Source organism: Octopus sinensis, linkage group LG2, assembly GCF_006345805.1.
Source record: "Octopus sinensis linkage group LG2, ASM634580v1, whole genome shotgun sequence".
Taxonomy (NCBI): Eukaryota; Metazoa; Mollusca; class Cephalopoda; order Octopoda; family Octopodidae; genus Octopus; species Octopus sinensis.
Window position 1 is genome coordinate 58104555 of NC_042998.1, and position 27500 is coordinate 58132054.

The window sequence follows — 27500 nt, forward strand, 5'->3', positions numbered from 1 at the left end:
TCGACCTCGGCGGAATTTGAACTCAGAACGTAATGGCAGACGAAATACGGCTACGCATTTCGCCCGGCGTGCTAACGATTCTGCCAGCTCGCCACCATTTCTTTATGTATGTAACACATATATGTGTGTATGTATATGTGTGTGTGTGTGTGTGTGAGAGAGAGAGAGAGAGAGAGAGAGAGACTGAGAGAGACAAAGAGACACTGACAGAGACAGAGACACTGAGAGGGACAAAGAGAGATTGAGAGAGAGAGAGAGAGGGACAGACAGACAGACAGATAGACAGTCAGTGGGGAGCGAAATAGTTTGGTTCATGGAGTTTTGGTGAGGGCCTGGCTTTTGGGAGGAATAGGTGTATATAGAGAAAAGTAATCCAATAAATTTAGATGATAAAAATGTATTAGGATGTAGATAGAAAACTAGAAATGCTAGTTAATTGATGAGTGAGTTTTAATTGAGTATGCGAGCGGTACGCATTTGATATCATGGCTGGTACATAATAAATCCGCATATTTCACAAGTCGCGTAACTCAGACGGTCGTAGTCAAAACTAACGAAGGGAACGAGCTGAAAGTCTCAAGGTGGTCGACTCTGTGTATGTTTGATTTGTTCCAGTCATTAGAGTACGGCTACGCTGCTGGGGAAACTAACTTAGTGTTTTAGTCAAACAAATCGACGTCAGTGTTTGATTTTTAAGTCTGGTATCAATGCAAATGGATTGTTTAAGTCCCTATAGCTTAATACTTCGGTGAACTAGACCAACAACGGTTGTCAGCTGGTATCGGGATAACCACAGATACAAAGACACGCACACATATACAGGATTGACTTCCATACAATTTCTGTCTGCCACAAGGCATTGGTCGACCTTATACTAGAAGACACTTGCTCCAGATGAGGCTCAGTGGGACTGAACGAGAGATCACACAGCTGAAAATTGAACTTCTTAAACACACAACCGTGCCTGCGCACAAATTATTTACACAAATGTGTCAAAAAGGAACTTGTTGTTGTGAAGACTCAAATGACTTCCTCCGATCAACGTATGAACAAAGACAATCACGCCATAGCTCTCTTGTCAATATTGTCCAACGGTACCTTTATAAAACGGTTGTGTATGAGATGAAGATAATTTAGCCATCTCGTCTTTATTCCTAAAAGGGTTTATTCTGCCCAGAATTAGCTTGCTGCATGCAACCACTACACGGATCACGGAACATAGACATTTTCCGTTGCAATTTATTCTCTTAATCTTCCTCCCATGACATGCACTAACCCCTGTGTTCAATCCTTCATCTTCAGAGTATCAATTGTCTGAAATTAATGAAATTCTCTTCTTGTCCATGTTTTTCTTACGGATATTGACTTACTAACATTTTAACACAGCATCAATATCAACCTCACTAATCTCGAAGGATCCACAAATGTCATGTATACAACCCCGTTCTTCTGATTAAAACAATATTTGTGTGTGTGTGTGTGTGTGTGTGTGTGTGTGTGTTGTTTTGTTTTTGGCTAAGATTTGCATTAAAGAATTGGCACGTGATTAACGACCGGATAATTGGGATTTCAAATCTTATCAGATGATTATCGTTTCCGATATAGGTGAAATGTTACACCTCTTCCTTCCTCTTCTCTCTCTCTCCTCCTCTTTCTCTCTCTAGATGTCTTCTCATTACTCCCTCTTTCTGTTCATTTCCTTTTCTCTCCCACCACTTTTCTTCACCATTCTCTATACATCTCTTCTTCCTCTCTTCATCTCGCTTCCTCTTTCTTTTTCTCATTAAGGTTTAAACACCTTTCAGAAAGCTGATAAAGTATAAAGAACGATACTCTACTGACAATAAAGAAGTAACATTAATGTACAAATAATTATATACTATATTAAATGAACGAATATATTGCTTATAAATATAGACTTGTATTTGTTCAACACGCAGATTTCCATTGCTCTTAGAGATAAATATCGATCTTTTGCTAATATATTTGTAAATGTTCTCATTAATTAATAGGGAATGATCAGAGAAGTGAAAATCTCTCTCCTATCGTCTTATGAAACAAATAGGTTTATGAATTATGGTTAGAGGAGATACAAAATTATGTTGTTCTCTTTCAGCTTAAAAGACAAGATGGATGTCTTGAATCAGTATCCCGGTTGCTTTGATTAAAAATAGAAATTATTAATGACTAGAGTTAAGGCGACGAACTAGCAGAATCTTTAGCAAAATGCTTTTTTTTTTTTTTTTTACTCGTTTCAGTCATTTGACTGCGGCCATGCTGGAGCACCGCCTTTAGTCGAGCAAATCGACCCCGGGACTTATTCTTTGTAAGCCCAGTACTTATTCTATCGGTCTCTTTTTCCGAACCGCTAAGTTACGGGGACGTAAACACACCAGCATCGGTTGTCAAGCAATGCTAGGGGAACAAACACAGACACACAAACATATTCACACACTTATATATATATATATACATATATACGACAGGCTTCTTTCAGTTTCCGTCTACCAAGTCCACTCACAAGGCATTGGTCGGCCCGGGGCTATAGCAGAAGACACGTGTCCAAGATGCCACGCAGTGGGACTGAACCCGGAACCATGTGGTTGGTTAGCAAGCTACTTACCAAACAGCCACTCCTGCGCTTAGCATCATTTCGCTTGTCTTCACCTTCTGAGTTCAAATTCCACCGAGGTCAACTTTGCCTTTCATTCTTTCAGAGTCGATAAAATAAGTACCAGCTGAGTACTGAGGTCGATGTAATCGACTTCCCCCCTCAACTGTATTTTCTGGACATGTGCCAAATATTGAAATTGTTAAAGACCGGTTCTTACATATTTATTTTTGCTGCAGCTATTGTTGTTGTTCTACAGGTTCATATTGATCGAATAAACTTATGATCAGAAGCGTCTCTCTCGAGACTATATCACATCTTTTATTTCCGATATAGAGTATCTAGGACTATGTTGTAATCCTCTGTCGGGCTGTTGTACGCCACTTCGGTATAGTAGTTAGTTAGCTAGACAAGTAAGGCCACGACTATGTATGACCGTCTACTCCGTACTCTCTACTACACTGACACTGACTGACAGTGTTTATAATGACTAACACATATCACTCGTGATGTGGAAGAGGCGTACCGTTATTACTATTATCCCTGTAAAATCTCTTTAAATTTTTCCTTTTTTCTTGGGATATAATTTTATTTCTTTTAATAGCAATAATCTTTATAACATCCCACCTCCCTTTCTTAATTAAAAAAACCTTTTTACAGTTACATGTTTAATATTTTTCGTTTGGCATCCACTTTCAGGAACTCTGTACAATTACTTTTTCTTATACTTGTGCGTTTCGGTTTATCTTTTTGTGCTGGAGTTGTTACTTGAAAAGTAACATATAACCATTCCAGTATTAGGAATGACAGTATTTATAATGACTGTCACATATAACTCGTCACGTAGGAGGTGTGTACCATTATTATTATTATTCGCATAACAGACTATATTATCCAAATGTTATTATGCAGCTCCATTACTTTCAGTTGAGTAATGGGGTCGATGTAATCGACTTATCCCTCCCACGGAATTTATGGCCTTGTGCCAAAATTTGAAATGAATTCTTAACCCCAGTCGATCCATACATCGACCAGCTTTACAGCCATAACTTCTCTTCTTTTAGAGTATTTAGGATCACACTGTATGAGTCCATCTTTTGAGGTGCGAAGTGCGTAATTTGACCGAGATTTTACTGTTATTTCCAACAGGTCGAGAAACAACGTAGACGACCTCTCAGGAGAATGTAATTGAAGATGACTTAGGTGCTATTTCTAGATTATGTGACTGTGTAAAGGCTCCTTAATGGGCTTAATCTATATAATGATGTCGAGTTTTGGGGACTGAAACATAGAAACTGGGGTAGAGAAAGAAAGAGAGGCCAACAAATCGCTTCTTTGTATGTAACAGAACTGAAGGTATATAGCAATGATAATCAGTGATAAAATTGCATAGAAAACATTTCTCATGAAAAATGTAAAGTATAACGATAGCTGAAGATGTTATAGAAATTATTTTGAGTACACTTCATATTTAAAAATAAAATGAATGCATTATACTTATATATTTGTCGTTTTGAGTACAAGAAACGAAGTATAGTGACAAGTTTTGAACCGACTAGGAAACTCTTTGAAATGCCTCACTATTGAGGCACTTCAATATATTTACTGCTTTATATGTAGAAGTTACGTCTGTCATTATTAATTGTGGAGAGGGATGATTACCTCGACGTAAGGTTGTCTTCGACACGTTTGCACACAAATGAATTTTATATTTCTGTATTTTGGTATAGGTTTTAAATATTTCCGATACATTTTCAGTCTATCTTGTTGAAATTGTTTCTGGGAAAGAAATATCCAGAGACATTTAATTGTAAAATACACAAAGTTTTGTCAAACGAAAGCTGTTCAATATCAGTTGAAGCCATATTTTTACTATTTATATTTATTGAATAAATAGTATAAATAGTTTACTTTCTTCTTCTCTTTGACAATTAAAAAAGAAAGAAAAGTTTAATATAAGATTATAGAGTTATTATAAATCAATAAACATGTGAATGAACAAATACAAACCATGGCAAAATTGTTTAATTAAATCTTGAAAATTATGTTTATGATATATTCTATTCCTAGATTCCCGAAGCTAAGTATGTATCGATTTGTCTTCATTATTCATTATTCGAGGGTTTGCTATGGCAAATGCTATACAGCTGTGGTTAACTCCCGTGAGGGAAAAGTACAATACCCAGTATCGATTCCTATTTAAAACCCTTTTCACGTAAACCATTTGGAATTAAAAAGAAATTTAAACGTCACAAATTTCCATTCCTCGTTGTATGAAAATTTCAGATTTTATATCTATATAAGATACCATTGGGTATATTGTTTACCTTGCAACTTAATATACCTCAACGACTGTCAGTATGTTTTTAAATCAAAAATACTTAAGTCACTTGCCAAACAACCAAACAAGTACAACCCCGAACTATGTTATATTTAATGTGAGATTTACTGTATTCAGAATAACTGAAAATGTTTTGCTTCTTCATTGTATGGTTCTTTAATAATTTCAAATGGAATAATACGTTTTTCTCCTTGAATTAAAATTTAATATTAAGAGTTGCTTTTATGAAATCAACATCTGAAATTCTCTGTATGTATAATTACCAAGATGTCTGTTTGGATGTCTGGAATAATTCATGTATCTTCTCTTTGCATAAGAAAAATATTATCCATGATATGCATAAAATTCTTTATGTGTCTTTATTTCTCTCTTTTTTTTATTCAAGACCTGCTGTGAACAACTGGAAGGCGCCCAATCCGACGATGAAAAACATTCTCTGTTCCTGGAATTAACTAAACTGTTAGGAATTGGTTTTGATCTCCTGCGAGGGAAGCAATCTTTACATTTTACGGCTTTAAGTACTATTAACCGAATCCTTGATTTATGCATTTATCATAGGAATTATGAAATTGGCTCTTTAACAGACAGCATTGAAAACATTGCTGCCTGTCCGAATGCAAACATTGATAATAACACTAACCGTGGGTTATCAATGCGTAAAGAACCAATTACTCAAAAGACATCACTCGATGAGACATCGAATCTTAGTCGTAAACCATCATCAAGTTCGAAGAAATTTGTCCTCAAGGAACAAAGTTATAATGATCGTCTACAAGAAGAGGATGATTTACGCATACCTATAATGCCGTTAAATCGAACTCCATTAGAAATTCTGACCAATTCTGACCCCAGTCAGATTCTAAGTGTATTACACAATAATATCACAATGCATAAACGCATAATAGGAACTCGGCAAAAGTGCTCACCTAGCACGAGGCGACGGCAATGTACACATCACTGCCTACAAATTTTAAGTGCGCGAATTCTTGTCGTAATGTGTCATGGAGCTAACGTCCAACATAGAGTTGTCGCTGATGGCCACGTAAAGACCTTGGTCGAAGCCTTGGATCCTAACAACGATCCGGTAAGTAATATGTCTTACATTTATTCAATTGATTTTTTCAAAATACACCCGTGTAATCCTGTATTTGCCTGCCATATAATCTAAAAACTGTTGAACAAAACATAATGTCACTTTTATAATGTATGTTTTTCTATGATGACTGTGTTGGTAAATCGATAAATATAGGAATTCACAAATTCAGATTGATTGATTCTAGTTTCAGCTCACGAGCTGTGGCCATGCTGGGGCACCGCCATTTGGTGTTGCTACATGGTTTTACTTCACGAATGCTTTTTAGCAACTGCCATTTGGTGCATGAGAGAGTTCGATGCAGCTGCCCTCATCTGCACCTCCTGCCGTGAAGTTGGTTCATCTGGGATACCTGACAAGAAGAGATTCAGTTTCATTTTAAAGACATCTGCATCCACCCCATGCAGGTCTCTTAGGTTCTTCGGGAGGATATTGAAGAGCTGTGGGCCTCGGAAGCCCAGGCTATCACAGTATCTTGTCCTACATTTACAGTTCCTAGCAAAATATTTATTTTTTCTATTAATTTATAATCAGAGTTAAGTATATACCTTGTATGCTTAATTCTCTTGGGTATGTTAATTAACCGTATTACCTTTTTTCTTTTTCTGTATTCTGCTTTTCTTTAGAATAATTAAATAATTTTCATTATTTAAATTTCATATATATATATATAAATTGTTTTCTTTTTCATCAAGTTCCAATTTGTTTCATTTTTTTGTCATCATGTTCTAAGATTTTTACTATTGTCATTTCCATTTCATGAATGAGAATACGGATCAACACAATATAATAACAATCTATACCATTTAAAAAAAACTGCACACGCACAGAGAGAGAGAGAGAGAGAGAGAGAGAAACACAAATACACACATGTATCTTCTATTTCGTCATATGACAGTGTTAGAGTCTGTATTTTAGAATGCAGTGAGGCAAATACTATTTGAATATACTCTAACAATAAAAGAGTAATACGATAATAACTATAACAATAACATCAAAAACAACAACGGCAACAACAATAATTAATACGAAAGCTAATGATATAATTATTTTGATTTCTTGCATTGACATACGCCTATGCATTTTCATGTTAGTGTTAAAGTCGAATAAATCTATAGCAGATTGAACAAAGGTGAAGATGATTCCAAGAGGATTTCGATTCAGGTTATAAAAGGATATAATAAAATGCGTAAATGCAATCCATTAGGAACTCCTCAGCTTCTGTTATTGAACGCTGGCACCAAATTAGCTTTCTGTTTATGGATGACGTGAAATACGAAGCAAATATAATCACGAATATAATAGCCAAAATAACAAAAAAAGTTAAATTAAGGAAATAAGGCAGAATTAACTTTTCATTAAATCATCTAAAACTAAATTCTTTTCTAGTGGACACATAATACAAAAATTATGAGTTTTAGAGGAGTAGAGAAAGTGGGATGTGTCTAATAAGGTATAACTCAGTATAAATGAAAGGCACTGCTTCAGGTTGGTATCTTAATTGGGTTGCATTCGCTGTCTCACTCAAAATCTTGTTTCTTTATCTATGATGATTTTGCCAAAATATTAAACGTCAATACAAGTAGGTAATAAAATATAAGTAGAGCCTTTATCGTAGCTGGTATTCAGTCCGATTATTTCTATGTCCCCGCGCATGATACAGCCTTAAGACATTTATTGGATGGCCGTTGACTCTCAAGAGTTCCTCCGCCCTTTGACTGGTTTTGTTTTTCATCCCGCAGGGTGTCCAATAAGCACCCTCCTCATCAAGCAAGCTTGGTGGGGTTGAGAGTATCTGAGTACATCTATGTGTTCATATACATACATACACACGCACATATACATATATTTATGCATATATGTAATTATGTATACTCATACACTTAATTGGGAGAGAAGGCTCACGGACTTAAAATAACAAAAAACGATGTTTATATATGTGTGAGTGTGTGTGCGCGCGCGTGTGTGTGTACTAAAATACATAGAAAATTCGGCAACTGACTGAATATGTGTATAACCGAATATTTATTAGGGACTAACGAGAGTTACTTGGATGCTACGCTGGTGATATCTTATTTGATATGTACCATCAAATGTAGTTATGTATATGCTTTACACTTCCTGCCATACACACACGTGTGTTTCCATGTATGTATGTATGTATATATGTATGTATTACATGTTACCAGTAGCACTCGAAAGTGACCTGTTGCATGGTCGGGTTGCTTGATGAGGAGGGTGCTTATTGGACACCCTGCGGGATGAAAAACAAAACCAGTCAAGGGGCAGAGGAACCCTTGAGAGTCAACGGCCATCCAATAAATGTCTTAAGGCTGTATCATGCGCGGGGACATAGAAATAATCGGACTGAATACCCGATCACGTGGTTAAACCATTGGGAGTGAAGGACACCTAGCCTTTGTTAGGGCATCCTTCTAGGAGAAGGTAACTCAGGTAACTAGGATAACTCCGACATAAAACCTGCGGCTCAATGGTTACCGATGATGTTGACTTGTTCTTCTTTTCGGATTATGGCTGCTGTTGCTTAGTGAGTGGGATTGACTCGGTGCACAGCCTTTCCTAACTTAAAAAAAAATCTTCTTGCACAGGCATTGCACAATAACAACATTGATTAAGCTTCGTGCAATGGCCATATTTGATAACGAGGGGGCAGCTACCATATATGTATATTATGTATATGTGTATACACACATACATATAGGCATACATGTCTCTAATTTTGAAGAGTGAGAATGAGTGTTCAGCATCTCATTAGTGGATAAATATTCTTTATTTGTGGGTTTAGCAAGGCTAACAATGGTTTCATAGAGATAGAAATCTCTCAACAATTATTAAGCCATTTGGGAAGCGTTGGTACTCATTTCAATCCTTTAAATACACGAGGCTACACGCGATTGTCAGGAATGAAGGGATAAATAAATGTACCGATCATGGGAGGTAATGTATAGGGAAATCGTAATTTTTGTTCCCCTTTCGTTAGCCATGGTATCTTTGTAATGAACTGCGTTCACCCTATTTTAATTTATTACTATTTTATGTGAGAACGCTCATGCACGACCAAATTTATAGATGTAAATGTAGGCGTATTTGCACATTCATATTCATACAAAATATGTGCGCACAATACTAAACAGGCACACACATATTCACACACAAACGCACACACTTATATACACACACACACACACCTACACACACGCACACAGAAACATGCCTGCAGTTTACGTTTGTTCGTGTATGTGCATGTGTACATAATTGTGGAGTTTCATGGATTTTGACAGCAAAGGTGGTCCATGGCGTAGTAGATTTAAAAGTTTCTGCATATATATATTTTCTGGTAATTGTTAGATATCACGACTGTGTACAATGAACATATATCTGTGTCATGAGGGAATTCATCATACGTTTATATGACGTGTGCCGTACATGAATAATGTTCACATAGGCGTAGGAGTGGCTGTGTGGTAAGTAGCTTACTTACGAACCGCATGGTTCCGGGTTCAGTCCTACTGCGTGGCACCTTGGGCAAGTGTCTTCTACTATAGCCTTGGGCCGACCAAAGCCTTGTGAATGGATTTGGTAGACGGAAACTGAAAGGAGACCGTCGTACATATGTATATATATATATACGTATGTGTGTATATGTTTTTGTGTCTGTGTTTGTCCCCCCAACATCACTTGACAATCGATGCTGGTCTGTTTATGTCCCTGTAACTTAGCGGTTCAGCTAAAAGAGACCGATTGAATAAGTACTAGGCTTACAAAAAATAAGTCCTAAGGTCGATTTGCTCGACTAAAGGCGTTGCTCCAGCATGGCCGCAGTCAAATGACTGAAACAAGTAAAAGAGTAAAAGAGTACATGATGAACATAATCGATGTCCATAGAACAACTTATTCAAGTTGGTGAGTGGGGGATCGTGTTTGAAATTTTGAAGATTGAATTGTCTGCGCATGGAGGCAGAGAATTTTTCCTCCTTGTTTGAAACGTTCACTGTTGATGTTACGATATTTACTTTTTTTCGGTAATACAGTTGTCACATTTGCTAGCTCTTACTCTGTATTTGCTGTCCTCAGCTATTATGTTGCATTTTATATGGGGGTTGCTAGTTCTTCTCTTTTTAAGTGCCCATACCATGTTGGATAAAGTAATAACTTGCTTGCATTCATTACAACGGCTATATGAGTAGTAGTGACGGTTGCATATGCTTTACTAAGCTCAAGTGCCTTTTGAAGCAAACTTCAAAGAGAGATGTACGCAGCACTTGCCTTCGTTTAGAGATAATATCAAAAGAGATACATCTTTATCTTCATCATCGAAAACTAAATTATCGTAACATCAATAGTAAACTCTTTCAAATATCAGGGGAGAAACCTTTTCGCCCAGCATAGACAAACAACAATTCATACTTCGAAATTTCAAGTACGACCTCCTAGCAACTTAGACCCACCCACCAAATCTCTAAACCTGGAAAGTTCTGCTCTGGACATCAATAATATATACACTATATAAATATTATGCTTCAATGATATACGCCCGCATAAACCGATTCTGGATTCCCTCATTACACATATATGGGCGTACTGCACATACCCGTAATATGATTCGCAGAAAAAAACATTTATATACACAGATTTATCAATTTACAACCGTCAAGGGCCGAGTTTGGCGTCAAAATCTGTAAACATACACAAACAAAGCGCATAATCTAGTGTATATATATATATATATATATATATATATATATATATGTGTGTATACACATATGTGTGTATATTTGTACGTATGTAAATATATATATATATATATACAATTCTTTGTACATATATATATATATATATATATATATATATGTGTGTGTGTGTGTATGTGTGTGTGTGCACGCGTGTGCCCGCATATCTTGTATATATATCTGCATGTACACATAGGTGTGTGTCAATATTTGTAAATTTGGACGGGCGCAGAGAAAATTAGAATTAATCAATCAATGGTGACTACATTTCTTATAAAGATCCCGATGGTATTGCAAGAGAGACAGAAATTATGATTTTCCTAAAAATTACATCCCATGATCTGTATACAAAAAGCTGGCTGAAAACTTTAGCAACATACTAGCAGAGCCAGAGACAATGCCAGAATGGCTCACGAAGGGGAAAACCATCTTAATTCTCAAATCAAATGAGACAGCAAAACCAGAAAACTACAGACCTATAACCTGTCTCCCAATAATGTACAAGGCATTTACTGCAGTGATATCGCAAAGGTTGAACAAGCACCTGGACGAAAACAACCTGTTTCCAGAAGAGCAGAAACGATGCCGCAAAGGCTCATATGGCTGTAAAGATCAACTAATGATTAATAAAGACATAACTAAAGACAGCCACAGAAAGAAGAAAGGCCTCAGTATGGCCTGGATCAGCTACAAAAAGGCGTTTGATAGCACCCTCCCACACACATATGGATCCTCGAATCACTAGCCATTAACAAAGTAGCACCAACAATTATAAAATTCATAGGACACTCTGTGAATAAATGGCAAACAGTCCTACACCTCCAAACAAAAGAGGGACTCATGAAAACCAAAGCCATCCCCATTAGAAGAGGAATATTCCAGGGAGACACGCTCTCTCCACTCCTTTTCTGCTTGGCACTGTCACCTCTATCAGATATGCTAAATAGAACTGGATGCGGATATAAATGTTACGGCAAAATGATCAGCCACCTTTTATATATGGATGACCTAAAACTATACGCTGCAAATGACAAACAGCTGGAAACACTATTAAAGACAGTTCGTGGATTTACCAAAGAAATAGATATGAAATTTGGGTTAGAAAAATGTGCCAAAGTTACCCTGAAAAGAGGAAAACTAATTAAGAGTAGTAACATCACACTAGATAAAACCAATGAAATAAAAGAATTAGACCAAAGCCAAACTTACAAATACTTAGGAATTCATGAACTAGATAAGACACAACACACACAAATGAAAGAGGAAATAAAAAAGAATATTATAGACGAGTTAGATTAATACTAAAAACAGAGCTCAATGCTAAAACAAGATAATAGGTATTAACACTTTAGCTGTCCCAGTTATAAGTTACAGCTACAATATCCTTAACTGGACACTAAATGAATTGACCAAAATAGATAGGAAAATAAGAAAAATAATGACAGGGTCTAGGATGCATCACCCAAAATCTGACATAGAAAGACTATATATACAACGTATAGAAGGTGGTAGAGGCCTTATACAGCTGGAAAACTACTATAAAATAACCACTGCAAAAATATCTACTTCAGAAGGAAGAAAAACTGATACAAATAGCGGCAAAACACGAGCAAAACAAAAAACTGTTCTCAGTATTTAAGGAAGCTGACAAATACAAACAAGAAATCATACCACCTAACAAATAAGAAGAAGAAGAAGAAGAAGAAGAAGAAGAAGAAGAAGAAGAAGAAGAAGAAGAAGAAGAAGAAGAAGAAGAAGAAGAAGAAGAAGAAGAAGAAACAACAAAAGCTATAAAACAAATGAAATCCAAACTAAAACTAGAACAGCAAAGAACCATGATAAAACGATGGCAAAAACAGCCCCTTCATGGTAAATACTGGACTAAACTAAATGCAAAAGAAATAGACAAAGAAAAATCCCAGCAATGGTTGAGAAGCTCAGGACTCAAAGCAGAGACAGAGGGATTTTTAATTGCAGCACAAGACCAAAGCCTCCTGACCAGAAATTCCCAAAAACATGTAATGAAAAGAAATATAACAAGTAACTGCTGAATATGTGGAGATGGACAAGAAACAATAAATCATATATCTCTGGCTGCCCAGTCCTGGCTAAGAAGGAATATATTCACAGACATGACAGAGTTGGAACCTACATACACTGGAGGCTATGCCAACATTATGGAATAACAACAGAAAAAAGATGGTATAGGCACTCACCAGAAAAGGTCACAGAAAACGAGAAAGCAATCATACTCTGGGATATGCCGATACACACAGATAGAGAAATTAAGGCCAACAGACCAGATATAGTTGTCAGAGATCATAAAGTAAAAAATTGCTTTCTAATTGATGTATCAATACCGGCAGATGACAACGTTTCTCTAAAAGAAATGGAGAAACTTTCAAAATACAAAGACCTGGAAATAGAGGTAACTAGAATGTGGAATCTAAAAACAGAAACAATCCCTATCATAGTAGGTGCATTAGGCATGATAAAAAATATTCAGACAAATACATAACAAAAACACCAGGACTTACAAACACATATAACATACAGAAAATTGCACTACTAGGCACTGCACACATCCTACGCAGAACACTTTCCATACAATAACCATCAGAGCATCACAACAAATCACAGCACATACCCAAGAAACACAGAGCTGCGCTCGGTAGTGAAGTGAAAGCACGTTATAAAAATAAAACTACTGAATAATAATGATAATAATAATAATAATAATAATAATAATAATAATAATAATAATAATAATAATAATGATAATAACAATAATAATAATGGAGCAGATCCAAAATGCCGATTCTGCAACGACATGATTGAAACATTGGACCACCTAATCTCTGGATGTAAAGTCTTAGCACCAGTGGAGTATAAATTAAGACATGACAGAGTTGGCCAATATCTACACTGGCTAATAAGTCGGCATTACAACATCAAAACTGCCGACAAGTGGTATAATCACCACCCTGAAGCTGTAACTGAAGGAGAAAATGTAACGATTCTGTGGGACTTTCTAGTACATACAGACCGAACCCTCAAAGCCAATAAACCGGATATTGTTGTGAAAGACCAAAACAATAAAGTTTGCTTATTGATCGACATGAGCATCCCCTGTGATCATAATATCTCGGCGAAAGAGTTTGACAAGCTCAGAAAATATAAAGACCTGCTCATTGATATTGAGAAAATGTGGCATCTCAAGGCGGTTACAATACCAGTGATCGTAGGAGCACTAGGAATGATCAAGAAGGGAACCGAAAATTATATGAGAATGATCCCTGGCTTACCATCCCTGTAAGAAGTTCAGAAGATTGTCTTAACTGGTACATCACACGTATTGAGAAGAGCAATGTCGATGTAAGAACTATTACTACACATGTATTTTAATTTAACTTAAAAAAAAATGAACGAACAAGTGAGTTTAGTTTAATGGCCTACCAATGTATACTATGAGTTTCTTTGCCCTAGGAGTCGGGAAGACACTCGGCAAGAAATGGAAGCAAATTTGAAAGAAGAAGAAAAAAAGATAATAATAATAACAATAATAATAATGATTTATATATATAAATATGCATACATATATGCATATATATGTACATACATAAATGTGCATGTATATATGTGTGTATATTTATACACACATATATACACAAATATATTTTTATATATTTGTTACACACACACATACATATTCATATGCATGTGTGTTTGTGTGTAAGCATAGATATACAGATATGTATGCAAGTTTATACACACACATATATATATATTCACGTATTAACAGATTTTCGCACACTCATAAATTTTATATGTGGACACACGTGCACTTACATTTGCGAAAACAGTTATGCATATATCTATTAATATGCATATACATATGCTTCCTTCTTTGCAATAAAATATCATATATCCTCTTCCTTCATCATTTTGTTGATTGCAGAATAAGATATTGATTATTTCCTCTTATTATCAATCTCGTTGTTGAGTTGAGCAAGAAACAAATATACACTGTTACTCAAAAAGTGTCCAAAGCAAAGAAGCTACATGATGGTTGAACATATTGTTTATTAATACTTGGGTGGTTTGTGCTAAATAATGAACTATAGGTCCAAGGTATAGATTTGGTTGCTGTCATCATTGAAATAACAGTGACCGAATGTTTACTTAAACTGAGATAATATTGATATCGTTTCTAGATGATTTTCAAAACGAATTGTAGTAGGGCAAATTTTCACTAATATGTGTGTGCACATGTGAACGTATGTATATATATGCATGTATGTATGTGAATAAATCTCCATTCTTGCTTTGGTTTTTCATTATATATATATATATATATGTATGTATCGAAATGAAGAGTTGACAGCCGACAACCTATGAAGGATCGCTCTCCATATTACTTGTCTTATTTTCCTTTTTTCTCTCGTTGTTTGCATATTTTACTCGTTGTTTTCGTACTTCATGTTGTTTACACAGTTGTGATGTCGTGTACCTATATAGGCATATATATTTTGGAAATTTTGTATTTTTACCCTATGTCTCTCACCACTTCTCACGATATATATATATATATATACATATATATATATATATATATATATATATATATATATATATATATATATATCGTGAGACGTGATGCGAGACACAGGGTAAAAATATAAAAATTCCAAAATACTGTATCAGTTTTATCTAATTTCGAAGTATTACATTATTAAAAAACATAATGTTAGCAACGATTCTCCCATAGACTTCTTCCGACCGGTTTCACTTCTAATTCATTATCTGCATAATCCTTAAGTAATTTGCTTTCAAATAACAAGAAATCGCAAAAATCACTATAAGACAAAACTTGTCCGAGATTTTTACCATAACATTAATAGACGAGTTGTTGTGAATGTAAACACGGTAGTAACATGTGACGTATTTAAGTTATTTCAACGTACACAACTTAGTAATTTAGTCATTCAAGGGATGCAAGAAAGTTACATGGATTAATATACATTGCATCTGATTCCAGACGATATTTGCAGATTGATTTTTTTCTTATTCTTCCGTTGCCATAACGCTGCACTTTTAAAGAGAGTAATAAAATACAGCAAGTTATCTTTATGTTGGATCGGTGGAATTTAATTGTGTTTGGCAGCTTAATATACTGACAGCGCATTGTCACGATAGTATGCAGTACAGTATAGCATTCTTGGAAACCAGCTTTTGCATTTCAAAATATATATTAACATTTTGGAGAACACAAGCATTTACTTTCAATTTTGAAAAAAGCTTCTTAGAAATAGAATTCCGAACTTTGTAATAAAAATCTATATAGTTCATAGCTTAGGTAGTTACATTTTACTGACTTTTATATCTTTAGTTAGTTGCTAACTATCTTTTTAAAACACCCTGCTTTCATTTTACTTTAAATGATGCGTTTGAATGCCTTTTCCCTCCTTTTGCTCTCGAAGTAAAGCAGATAGGTTTGGGTGAACTGCTGTAAATTCTCTACTTTATAATGTCATAATGGCCTTATTTCTAACTTGACTTGAATATGTCTCTTGTGGTTAACGTGTTTATATTTTTGAAAAATGACCTCATCTTTGACTACGTTTGTTTTATTTCGTGCTTCAAATCATTAAAAAAGGATTTCATGAAGTTAGAAAAATCAATTAATAATCTTCGAGTTACAACAGTTGATGTTGAAACCAGTAGAAAAAAGAATCTGAGTAAAAACTATTTTTTTATTTGAAATTAGGCGAATATATTGATACCATATTTTCAAATTGGATACATATTTAATGTACTTTAAAAAATTATTTTGTCCTTACAATGTGATCTGATTACACACACACACACACATATATATATATATATATATATATATATATACATATATATATAATAACTATATAATAATGTATATATATATATTTATATATATATATATACACACACACACACACATATACTCTTACTCTGTTACTCTTTTACTTGTTTCAGTCATTTGACTGCGGCCATGCTGGAGCACCGCCTTTAGTCGAGCAAATCGACCCCGGAACTTATTCTTTGTAAGCCCAGTACTTATTCTATCGGTCTCTTTTGCCGAACCGCTAAGTGACGGGGACGTAAACACACCAGCATCGGTTGTCAGGCAATGCTAGGGGGACAAACACAGACACACAAACACACACACACATACATATATATATATATATATATATATACGACAGGCTTCTTTCAGTTTCCGTCTACCAAATCCACTCACAAGGCATTGGTCGACCCGGGGCTATAGCAGAAGACACTTGCCCAAGATGCCACGCAGTGGGACTGAACCCGGAACCATGTGGTTGGTTAGCAAGCTACTTACCACACAGCCACTCCTATATATATATATTTGGATTGGATTCTGTTATAACTCTTCGCTAAATTCCAACATTCATCAGTATATTAAACTTGTGCGTGAAGGGGGCTTATTGTAAAATCCGTCGCTCGCAAACTTTACGCTCGACTAAATTATGCAAATGGAAATAATTCATGACTGAAAAGACTGCTTATAAGTTTAATTATTACTGTGAATAACCAGAAGCATTCACTCTAATCGATCATCATTCGCAAGCTCCATTATTACCTACATATAGAATTATAAATGCTTCCCCATTTATATAATTGCATGTGTCATCCTGTTTTTCCCTTTCTTCCCTCTCTTTCTTCCTTCTCTTTCTTCCCTCTCTCAATAAATATGTGTGTGTGCGTTATTTAATGTACACTGTATAAAGATACCAGCTACTAATTGTTTCTTACTTTCGAGACATATGTCTAGACAAGTTTTTATAATACAAGACGTGTTATAGAAACTCATTTAGACTAGGAAGTCTCTGAGGTTTGTTCTATTTCAAAGTGGTACATAAGAAATCACGAGAAAATCACGAGAAAAAAAGCGGGAAGTTTGATGAAATAATTAGAAGAAATAAAAACGGGAAAAGAAAAGAAAAATAGTTATGCTCTCTTTGATTGTAAAAGCCAGAAATAGAATAGTTATAGAATAATTCAACAGAGGGAGATACAGAATCTGCGAGACAGCTGTTCAATACCAAGAGGGTAGTGTCCTCCAGTTGAACAAAGGAAATTTGTCCAAATGTTTGCATTTGCTACAAATTTCGGATTTGTAGTTAGTGCGGTGAAGTTCTAAAATCTAAAATGAGAGTGCGATCTTTCAGCTACGCATAGGTTGCATTTCTTAGATCCATTTATATATTGTATGGATTTCTCAGTGATTCACTACTTGATTGTAAGTGGTTTGCAGTTGCTAGCCTACTTTGTGGCTTTACTTTTGTCAATGTACTGGAAAGAAGACAGATGATTTGCATAACCTGTTTTGAAATCCCCTTCTCTGATGTAATTTTTCTTTTCAGTTAGGTTTCCTTGAAACGCTGTTGTGACTTCTACTTCACAGCCAGCGGAGATTATCATACACTCCTGGTCAAGTAGGCAAGTACTCGAAACTTCACTGAATGAAATCTTTGTTGAAAGGCGAATAGAATGCTAGCACTAATTATTGAATGTATATTTCTTTCTTTACTTTATTACAATCGTAGTCTTTCCCTTTTACACAAACTCAAAAGTCATCTGTCCTCTACGTGATCGTTTAGTAAGATAGAAATTGTAGACATCACGTCAGTCTCAAAGATATTTTTCAACATAATCGTGATCTATATCTTCAAAACTTATGAGGCAACAAAGTCGATATGCATGAAATATCCATCTCGCCAATTTCACTTTTCGTATATAATCGTAATCTAAACGATCTAAAACTCATTTGTAGAAAATTCCATTGAAAAAAAAATCATTTTTTCTGAAAGCAATGCGGAAACAAAATTGATGCGTGTGAATTATCCGAAACTGCTTTCCAAAAGAAGGTTTTCACTCCAAACTTCAATGTAATCATAATCTACACCATCTGAAACTTGTCTGTAGAAACTTTCATTGATAAATATCCACATTTCAGAAAGTTTTAGCGAAATAAAGACGGTGGGGCATATTTGTGTAGTTATGTCCTAAACTTACTGAATCAATGAGCTCTACTAGACAATAAAATGGAACTTAGACCTATGATATCAGAAAAGTTGCACAAATTGAAAATAAAATATGTAAATATCATTTAGCAACTAGCATAATAACCTTCCGGAAGGCGATCTTTCTGCTAAGATTTCTAAAATATATTATCATATAATTCACAACAAATAACAAAACAGGTCCCAACAAGAGGAATACGATTCGATGCAATCCAATTCGTGGCAAAAATAATTATTTTCTCTCTTCAACATATTTCTGCTAAAGTAGCATGTTTTAGATATTATTCAAAATGATATATAGAACAGCCAGTTGTTCTAGAATCTCTTTTATGAAATAATAAAAATAGTAATAAGTTTGTTGCACAAACTCATAATCCTTCAAACGATATAAAGCAACGCTGTGACAGTCGACACACTGAGTTATGACGCTTGGATAATCACTACATAGATAGCAACATCTTCTATCGCGCCATTATAACTCTAAATAATGATAACACACTGTCTCATATCGGTTTAGCAGAAAACTTGTTTAAGAGCCGTGCTCTTTCATACGTAGTCACAAAGCATCACATCGCTGTTAAAGATACTTGGCAAATGGAGAATTTATCGACATTGCATGCCTATCTTGCACAGATTCACCTCAGGCAATATTAGTTCAAAGCGGTGTAATTTCTTTTTGAGAAAGATAACATCATGAACCTACCCACACCAACCGTGAAAAGAATAATGCAAGTAATGTACACAAAGTATGAATTTTTTCCTAAACTTTTACAAAGCAAGACGAGCGCCGGTGATGCTACATATCGCTTGACACACCGCCATCTTCGCTTTTGTTTCAACAGGAGAGTCCGTGGCGGTCTGTCTTGTTCAATTTCCTGGGCAATAATACAAAACCATGATGTAGAAGGAGCTCTACATGTTACACACACTCACTCACCCACCACCCTACACACACACACACACACTCTCTCTCTCTCGCAGATTAGTGAAGACTAATTTTCTTACATTAATATTCATCTAAAAAGATCTTTACAGACATTTTGTTATCAAATTTGAAGAAAATATTTTATCCAAATATTGTGACTGTATCAGACTTAAAATTCTCTCTCTCTCTCCTCCTCCCCTCTCTCTCTCCCTCCCCCTCTCTCTCTCTCTCTCTCTCTCTTTTAACCATTCATATAGCGAGATTTATTTCCCTGTTTATTCAACAGAACACACATACATATATTTATATCTGTATATATACTCATTCTATGACAATCTGCGCGAATACGTTTTAAACACTTTGTTACTTTACACAGAAACAGTGACTGCCAAATCTAACTATGATAATAAGAATAAATGTACACACACAGTACTAAGTCGAGGATAGTATTTAGATTTAGACAACCTCAATTTCTAAATACTACCAACCACTCTTGCATCCATATGGAATAAATAATCGTAATGTAAGTATGTTCGTTATCCTTTAAAAATGGATCCTCATAATTGCTGTAACAAGTTAAACATTTCCTCTGAGCACGTTGCAAATCTGCTATTGATTATATTCTACTCATGCTATATGCTACTTAAACGATATAATAATTTAGATACACGTATTTTTGAAACACGTACGTAGTACACTAACCACTCAATGCATTAAAAATACTTTCTCACTACCTACTTTGTTGCGGGATCAGTAACTGATTGTCGCTTAGTTTTCTATGTATTGCGAACTGGAGCGAACTACTGCTATCTCTTGCGGACGGATATTCACCACTGACGATGGGCACATATAGCCCGAAACCGTACAGTCTGTTAATCCCGTCATCTGCTATAAGATGGTAGGGGTTCCCTCCCCTATATGCAATATACATCGGGTGCAGATTGCATCGAGAACTAGCTGGAGGAGGCTCCTCCTGGGGTTAAAAACGGTAGTAACGTCGATTCCTACAGAACAGCCATTTTGATGTGGTGATAAACAAAACGGATGTCATTTACTATTTATTGAGCAACACCTAGCACACGGCTCAGCTTCCATTCCATAGCGAATTATTGGATTATAGGAGTTACCTCGTTTCAGGAGTGGCTGTGTGGTAAGTAGCTTGCTAACCAACCACATGGTTCCGGGTTCAGTCCCACTGCGTGGCATCTTGGGCAAGTGTCTTCTACTATAGCCTCGGGCCAACCAAAGCCTTGTGAGTGGATTTGGTAGACGGAAACTGAAAGAAGCCCGTCGTATATATGTATGTATATATATATATATGTATGTGTGAGTGTATGTTTGTCCCCCTAGCATTGCTTGACAACCGATGCTGGTGTGTTTACGTCCCCGTCACTTAGCGGTTCGGCAAAAGAGACCGATAGAATAAGTACTGGGCTTACAAAGAATAAGTCCTGGGGCTCGAATTGCTTGACTAAAGGCGGTGCTCCAGCATGGCCGCAGTCAAATGACTGAAACAAGTAAAAAAGTAAAAAAAAAAAGTAAAGTATTTCGATAATTTTGTAGAAGTTATCCACTCTCTATGATTGTAGAACCTATTATAGAAACCCTTGTTACGGCATGTCAAGGTTTCGTTCAACCGGACACAGTTCATGTATTCTTACTACAAGTTACGTATCTCGGCAACTGCAAAACATGCATCACAAACGGCCAACTGTGCCAAACGCTATATTGCCGTCTCATTACACAATTTATATATTTATAGAAGTGGTTCTATTCAAATAATTGTAGAAGTTAATATACGTGTGTGATTAGATAAGCCATACTACTTGCATACTTACATAGCTACACTATTTGTGTAATTGGAGGCGCAATGGCCCAGTGGTTAGGGCAGCGGACTCGCGGTCATAGGATCGCGGTTTCGATTTCCAGACCGGGCGTTGTGAGTGTTTATTGAGCGAAAACACCTAAAACCTCCACGAGGCTCCGGCAGGGGATGGTGGTGATCCCTGCTGTACTCTTTCACCACAACTTTCTCTCACTCTTACTTCCTGTTTCTGTTGTACTGTATTTCAAGGGGCCGGCCTTGTCACTCTCTGTGTCACGCTGAATATCCCCGAGAACTACGTTAAGGGTGCACGTGTCTGTGGAGTGCTCAGCCACTTACACGTTAATTTCACGAGCAGGCTGTTCCGTTGATTCGGATCAACCGGAACCCTCATCGTCGTAACCGACGGAGTGGTTCCCATTTGTGTAATTATATAAGGTATCCTATTTATGTAATTATACGATCTTTTCTATCCTAATTAAAATGGGCCTTATGAAACTATTTATGCATGTGTAACTAAAAGACTGGCAACCCTTGCTCTCACCGTATATCACAACTTTCTTAATATCCCATATCTTGCACCGCTTCTTACACTTAACATTTCTCTGAAGTAATTTTCTAAAATAATGAAACAAAAGTAGCTCATAACTCATACAGTGTTGTACACCAACCTACTTTCAGAAGGAATGAAAGAAAAGCGTAAGAGAGAAAGAGAGACAGACAGACAGACACACAGATATGTCAGCTGCGATCGACTGAACCAAACCGTGAAATACAGCATCACTTCTCTATATAATTATAGAAGCTACACTATTTCTGTAATTATTGAAGCTATTATATTTATATAATTATATAAACTGTATTGCGTGTATAATTACACAGCTAGATTATTTATATAATTATGCAATATACCCAGTTTAATTATACAAGTTATGCACGCTCTTCTTATTAATATGGAGCTCATGCATTATGTGTAACTGAAATAATAGCAATCCTTCTCTACCACTCATTACCTCCCCTCTAAGTAAATCGTACCTCGAACCGCCATTTTCATCAACCATTTTTTCTGAAGTAGTGAAACAAATCAAGGAAGAAAGGTGGGGAAAGAGACAAAGGGAGAAATGTTTTGTGCTTGTGTCACTGTCTAACAATATGTTGATGTATATTGGCCAGTCCAGAATTTCAACTAAGGAGCGTTTATATTACTTGCCGACTTGCTGGAAATAGTAACCACATCGACGATGCATCACAAACGGTTACCTTAAATGAAGGATATATTGAACAATCTAGTTGTCGGCTTACATGAAGTTTGCTCCTTTACTTGACCAGTCGCTGTTCTCATATGGCTGAAGTAGCACAAACAAGAAATGGTGCTTCTGTTGATTAGTGATGACCGAGTGATGATGGAAAAACTATTTTTAACCGGTTCAATCCAGAGTTAAGCAAAAACAGGCAAGTGTACGCGGAGCCAATGACATAACGTGTATGTGCGGTCACTGGACTAGCAAAACATAGTAGCCAGATTTTCCTCAAATCATGATTACGACTTACCGTTTTAAATTTGGCAAAAAACCCACGCATTTGAGAATGTATTTATATATCTTTATACAGAAACAGAAGAGGAGATCGTATATTACATAAAATTAGAAGAAAATTTGCCTGAGGTCGGTGTTTCTCTTAGTTTATATAATTACAGAAGTCAATACGCATTATACACACATTATATATATATATATATATACCACTACCCTGTTTACATAATGATACAATCTAGCTGCCATACTTAAATATGGATACAGGCCGCACTATATAATTATGCAAATTGCTTCATTAAAAGCTTCCCTTTTCTATAATTGCACAAGCTGCCGTATTTATATAATTATAAAAGCTACTCTCTTATAATATTTTACAAGCTACCCTATGTATGAACTGCATCATATATTAATCGATCGATAAAATCACTTTCTACTTTATTGGTTTCCTGATTAATAGACCGTAGTTTCATGTCAGATGGTTGAGACAGTATAAATGTATAGATAAAGAGGAGAGGCTAAACTAAATACGTTTTATGCTTGTTGTTCAGCCCCAAATTAACCTTGTTTGAGCAGACAGGTCTATGATGAAAAGTACTTCCAGCTTGACCACTCTCTCTTTTACATGCCCATGACATTGCCCAGTGTGCCTGTCATTTATTAACACTGTAGAGTGTATGAACTGTGATGAAGAAGAATTTTCCTCATTGGCAAATAAGTATTATATTGTAGATGAAAAGGGTGTGGTATCCGTACCCACGCGGGTTGAATACTTTACTATGAAGGTCAACGTGAACTAAAGTAGAATGACGTCTCTGAGAAAATATGACAGGATTTCAGAGAGGAATTAGGAAAACACATTTAGTAGATGGCTATCGTTGTAAAACCGAGTGTAGAGATCACGAATGCTGATGACACACGTGTTTTGAATGAACTTTGACAGTGGTGATACGTCATATGCAGCTTCGGACGACAAGAAGCACCTCCCTTACTTTAGGAGTGTATGAATAGAGATAAAATGGTGCGTCTGTAGACTAAAGGAAGTTGTGCGCTGTTGAAAAGATATGGCTGTGCAAGGATACCGTTATCAGTAGCGCTACGATATTTCATGTAGGATTGAGCGATGTCTCCACTTTTAACTCTGTCCAGAATGTAGTCTACGGCTATCGATGTGATAACCCCGTATCGTTCACACTAGACTCCACTAGATTAACTCAACTTCACTCTTGTTGGGCCATCTTCCTATATGTTGTATTAAATATTTTCTTACGTCATTCCTTCTCATAATTTTATCTCTATGGACCTCGACCCAAATAAATTTTTTTAGTGAAAAGCTAAATTATACAAAATCCTAACTGACTCTCAATCGATTTTACTATCTATGGTATCAGTATCTTAGAGTAATGAATGGTAAATATTTATATAGATATGGAGACGAACAGCGATTTTGATAATTGTGAAGGAATTTCTCTCTTAACATGAAACGAACGGTAGCCTTAACCTATAAATACAGAATTTTTATCCACCAGTACAATATTGCGCATACATTCTCCTTGTTCGATACTAACGTGTATATATATATATAGAGAGAGAGAGAGAGACAGACAGACAGACAGAGACAGACAGACAGACAGACACGCGCAGTTGTTGATGTGCTTCAAATGTATGACACATTAGTATGAGAAATAGTGATCAATACCCAATTCATCTTAAACCGATATATTCCGATCTTGCACACTAAACAATACAAGAACCTGTCTATTTTTGAAATTAGGCTATAACGAAGGTAGAGAATCCCATAAAATAAAAATAGTAACAGAAACCAAAATATTGATATTACAATCGTTTTTTATAATTTCTATAATTTTATATTTACAAAATTATATATTTACAAAACCATTTCGTCAGATAAAGTTATGGAAATATAACAGGTCGAAATATTTCCCTTAAGTATCAGGGAAATACGCAAAACAAAATAAATTAACGTGAAGAATAAAATAAAGAATAAATAATCGTTCAGAATCAAATACCCAATATGTATAAAATTATAAATAAAAAAATTATTGTAGAAGACAAGTAGATAAAAATAATATTTTCAAAGATAAGTCTTAAGAATATAAATCACTGACATGAAAAATATAGAGATTATTAGTATATGAATGCAAGGAATGTATCAAAAACATTAAAAATGCATTTGCGATATTATCAAGATTATTTGGGTCACAACCAACTGAATCAGTTAAAATAGACAATGGTGTACCATAAGAGTAGCTGCTGCCAAATTTTAACATGCCTAATGATCTTCAGATATAAATTAACAGTAACTCACAGACATACATGTAATAAATAGATAGCAACGACTGTATTATAATTGCTAGAGAGAACTACATCAATATTGTGTTGGACACAGTTCACATTCCAACAGTTGCACACTGCTCTGTCATCAATGATATTTATTCACTAACGACTTTGCACTAAGTTAGCCTGTATGTAATCACACGACTGTCGAAAATTAGCTCTAAAATTTCTCTCAAATCACACCTTACTATCTTGAACAAAGAAAGAACACGTTAGATCATTGGTTCCACGTTACATTTAAAAATAGAACAGGACGGTAACTGCAGCTATTATGTTGGCATAAAACTGCTCAATCATGGCTAATTTGATTGAAACCAACAACTGGCATGTTCGTCGTTAGCCGAGTTTAGAATTTCTAAAAAAATTCTTTTAACTATAAGCAAAAGGCTTGGAATTTTCCATTTTTGGATGATGAGGTTAATTGATAACATCGACCCTAGTATTCTACTAGTACTTATTTCACCGACCCCGAAAGGATGAAAGGCAAAGTGGACCTCGGCGAAATTAGAACTCAAGTAATCTCCGAAAACAGTTATTTAGAAAAAGATGAGTGACGAAGAAATTAAACCAAAATAGAACAAGTTAAAACCATTATTGGCTTGATCACTCAATAAACGATGAACACACAGGCATTTTCGTCATTTCATATATATATAAATGTTATGAGTGTATATTGAAATTGTCATAAAGTCAGTGGATTATATCAATAATGTGCTAAAAAATATTTTAATGTCTAAAATATATAACGATATTTTTGATATAAGTGATTGATATAATCATAAATTTCCGAGTTAATTGTATTTTGGAGATTGGAAATATTTACTGGACAGTCCCATTCTCTCTCTCTCTCTCTCTCTCTCTCTCTCTCTCTCACACACACACACACACATACATATATATATATATACAGGTATATATACACATGCATATGCACATATATCTACGCAGGGGTGTATATAGACTTGAATATGCACGTGTATGTACACAGACGTATTTATAAACACACTTTTATTTACTCATATACATATATGTGTGTGCATACTTACACACATACACACACATTATAAATTTGAGTGTGTTTATGCATTCACATTTGCGCGTGGATGTATGTATATTGAATCATATAGCTTTATTGATCTATTAATTATTGCACTTCCGTAATATTTATAGATTATTGTAAAATGTTTCCTGTGGCGTATCATCAAAAATATTCATCCTACTCTCTACACTATTCTCCAATCGAATTTTTATATATTCTTAGTTCCTCTAACTTATTCTATTCATAGCTAATGGATATATTGAATGGGTTATAATATATTATTGTATAAATTATTACTGTTATTGTAGCAGAAGCGAAGTGTCCGAGTGGACAAGACTTCGGGTTCGGCTGTTGCGATGTGTTAAACTGCGCTGCAGGCGTTTCGCTGAGTGTCTAAGCCTATGAGGTATATTACACATCTATATTAAGTTACATCAGATGAGATCAAAAATAATCTGCAGTTCGTAATTATGTAAACCAGTAACATCTGCTTCATGGTCGGAATATTGCCGAATAAATCGACAACACGACAATAAAATCTCAATCTCATCTTGTGTGAATGTTATATAGGTTTATATTCGAGTATACATCTCGTAGTACGATGTTTAAAACGCGTCCACAGTATGTAGCTGCCTCATATAAACAACAATATGCAGTATGGAGGTGTATGCCACTGGATTCACTTCAGGTATTCCTTTTTGTCCGTAGAGGTTAAATAGGAAAATGAGAGATAGAAAATAGAATACTATATAGTCTTTATTCAGAACTTCTGCAATCGCTTCGTCTCATCATGCATACATAGTTTACTGATGAAATGCTGTACACCCAATTGTCATGCATAATAGGTACAGATGCATCTCCTCAGGTGAATTTACAAAAAGTATAACCTTGCATTATACTTGTTGTGTCGGTTATTTCTATAACAATACGTTTTAGTTAGA

The 27500-nt window shown here is 35.5% G+C and overlaps 1 protein-coding gene across 5 annotated transcripts in view; it reads left to right on the top strand.

Moving 5' to 3' along the window:
- LOC115224721 (1-phosphatidylinositol 4,5-bisphosphate phosphodiesterase epsilon-1) overlaps window positions 1-27500 on the top strand; it is a 1072053-nt gene that overhangs the window by 512292 nt on the left and 532261 nt on the right. For all 5 annotated transcript variants that reach the window (XM_036513495.1, XM_036513498.1, XM_036513507.1 and 2 more), the window contains exon 4: window positions 5338-6036. In XM_036513495.1, the coding sequence (XP_036369388.1) occupies window positions 5338-6036 (699 nt within the window). The remainder of the gene's footprint in view (window positions 1-5337; window positions 6037-27500) is intronic.